Source organism: Buceros rhinoceros, unplaced genomic scaffold, assembly GCF_000710305.1.
Source record: "Buceros rhinoceros silvestris isolate BGI_N320 unplaced genomic scaffold, ASM71030v1 scaffold5941, whole genome shotgun sequence".
Taxonomy (NCBI): domain Eukaryota; kingdom Metazoa; phylum Chordata; class Aves; order Bucerotiformes; family Bucerotidae; genus Buceros; species Buceros rhinoceros.
In genome coordinates, this window is record NW_010393574.1 from 63548 (window position 1) to 66012 (window position 2465).

At 46.3% G+C, this 2465-nt stretch overlaps 1 protein-coding gene across 1 annotated transcript in view; it reads left to right on the forward strand.

The window, feature by feature from the left end:
- The window catches only part of NR3C1 (nuclear receptor subfamily 3, group C, member 1 (glucocorticoid receptor)), a 64134-nt gene extending 62043 nt beyond the window's left edge, over positions 1 to 2091 (forward strand). Inside the window, exons 7-8 of the mRNA XM_010144895.1 lie at positions 1578 to 1735; positions 1939 to 2091. Coding sequence (XP_010143197.1) covers positions 1578 to 1735; positions 1939 to 2091 — 311 coding nt within the window. The remainder of the gene's footprint in view (positions 1 to 1577; positions 1736 to 1938) is intronic.
- Positions 2092 to 2465: the final 374 nt, after the last annotated feature.

Consider the following 2465-nt stretch of genomic DNA (forward strand, 5'->3'; position numbering starts at 1 on the left):
TGCCCTCCCATGACCAGCTCCTGAGCAGCCTGGCAAGGACCAGCACAGCCTCGCCTGCCAAGGCCAGAACCGGGACAAGGGCTCTTTTCAGAGGAATCTTTCAGCTCCACACTGCCGGGGGCTTTGTAGGAACTTGAAACTTCCCCAAAACTGCAGATCTAAAGCAGTTTCTGAAATGTCTTCTGAAAATTCCTCAAGTGTTCTGGACGTGGCGTAGGCCAACTTTCCTTGGAGGAATGGGAAATTTCCTTAAAGGAAATGGTGAGAAGAGGCAACGCTCGTAGAATGAAGCCGGTTCACGAGTGAAGTGTGCAGGCAGTGGTGTTAGCCAGCAGAAGGCCTCTTTGTTCTAGTCACAATTTCTTTGCATAGTTCTTCTCGAGTACGTACATTGTGTGAGTGGAACATTGTGGAACTTCTGCGAATTGAATAGCTGAAATTCATACAGCTTTTTAATCCGTGACTTCACAATCTTGATTTATGTTTATTGTGTTTCTGTGTAAGTTTTCCAAGAGAAGAGGAGGAGGAGTAAGACAGGAATCCCGTGCGGGTCCAGACACGTAGCTCACACATAGATGTAGCTCACAGACCTTTTCCATTCAAATCACTGAAGCAACAGTTGACATGTTGTCATCTCCTCTGTAGACAAGGGAGACAAGATGCTTCCACATCTCACAGATGCTGATGGGGTAGCGAGGGTTGGATTTTTTGAGGAAGGAAGTGTGTTTTAGCAGCCTCTTTCCTCCCCTCTCGCTTTCAGTCAGCTTTGTCTCAACTCTCTCTTCTCTGTCTTCAGCTCTTTCCATTCACTTCACCAAGGTAATCAAAGGCTTCAAATCAAGCTTCTTAAGGACCACCAGAGTCCATATGCTTGATTGGTCCTGACTGGTTGAACTAGTTCTTGGAGTAGGCACAGGATTTGAGGCCGAATACAGCCTCGGGCCCCATACTTGGGGTTTCTAATCCAGAGGTCCTCGTCTGCCCGGCCTTACTGATGTGTCCCATCCCTGTTCCAAGTAGCTCTGCTGAGACCCGAATCCTCCCTGGCTGGGGGGACCAGTTTGTTGTCCAGTCTCTCCGTTACTGCCTTGCTCAGACACGTTATTCGATCCATGTCAGGAGGCTTGGAACTAGATGATCTTTCAAGATCCCTTCTGAGCCAAGCCACCCTGTGACCCTGCCCTTGCTCTTCCCTCAGCACACGGAGTTTTTACGGAGTCTTTCCAATGTCACATTTCCCCAGACACTGAGAATGCGGGAGCTCCAGCCCTGGTGATGCCTCAGAAAGGCACTTGAAGGACTTAGTGCTGTTGCCTCCGTGGTCTGGATCCCTTCCCTCTATTTCCTCTTGGGTACCTTTGGGGTGTTTTATTTTTATTTTGCCAGCAGTCCTCTGCTATTTCTTCAACTAGTCATCTCTCTCGGTTTCCACTCTCTAGCCTTGTCTCTCAGCTTCCATTTCTTTAAGTCCAAATCCTTTTCTTTTGGTCATTTTTGCATAACTAATGTAAGAGAACTTAAATAACGACCCAGTTCTTCGACGTATAATGACTTAAAGGTTTGTATCCGTGTTGCAGTTCCCAAGGAAGGCCTGAAGAGTCAATCTTTGTTTGAAGAAATTCGTATGACGTACATTAAAGAGCTGGGAAAGGCCATAGTGAAGAGAGAAGGGAACTCGAGCCAGAACTGGCAGCGATTTTATCAACTGACTAAGCTGTTGGACTCTATGCATGATGTAAGTTCTCAAATGATTGCTGCAGACCTTCCAGAGAAATCCCTTTGGGGGTGTGACAGTATCTGTCCTTTTATTTAAAGGGACAAATGTCAGGAGGGGCCTGGCAGCAGGGCAGGGCTTCACCAGGAGGAGGGTGCTGGTGAGTAACTCCTTGTGTCTTGCCATGACAGTAATTCTTAATGCTTTTGCTTTGTCACTCGCAGGTGGTTGAGAATCTTCTGAGCTTTTGCTTCCAGACATTTTTGGATAAATCCATGAGTATTGAGTTCCCAGAGATGTTGGCAGAAATCATCAGCAATCAGATACCAAAATACTCCAACGGGAATATCAAGAAGCTCTTGTTTCATCAGAAGTGACTGCCTTAACACAAAGGGTTGCCTTAAGAAAACGTCACGATAGCTTTTTTTGTAAAGAAAAAACCTACAGAACTTGTTACTTTTGTCCTTGCAGCGTGTTCCTTTTGTAATTATGCACTACATGTGGTTTACAGAGGGCCAAGGGTTAGGCGGTGGGAGCAGCGGATTTCTCACACTTGGTAAAAAAACGGGGAGAAAGGAAAGGAAAATAAACCTCACTTGTCAGAAATTCTCTCTCCCCCCTCGTGCAACATGCCCGGATGCATCCAAACCACCGGTGACGAGATCGGAGGCCGTGTCACAGACGTTCTGCTCATTCATTTCTGCAGTTGGCTGGAGACAATTTTCTAGGCTTTTTTTTTTTTTTTTTTATT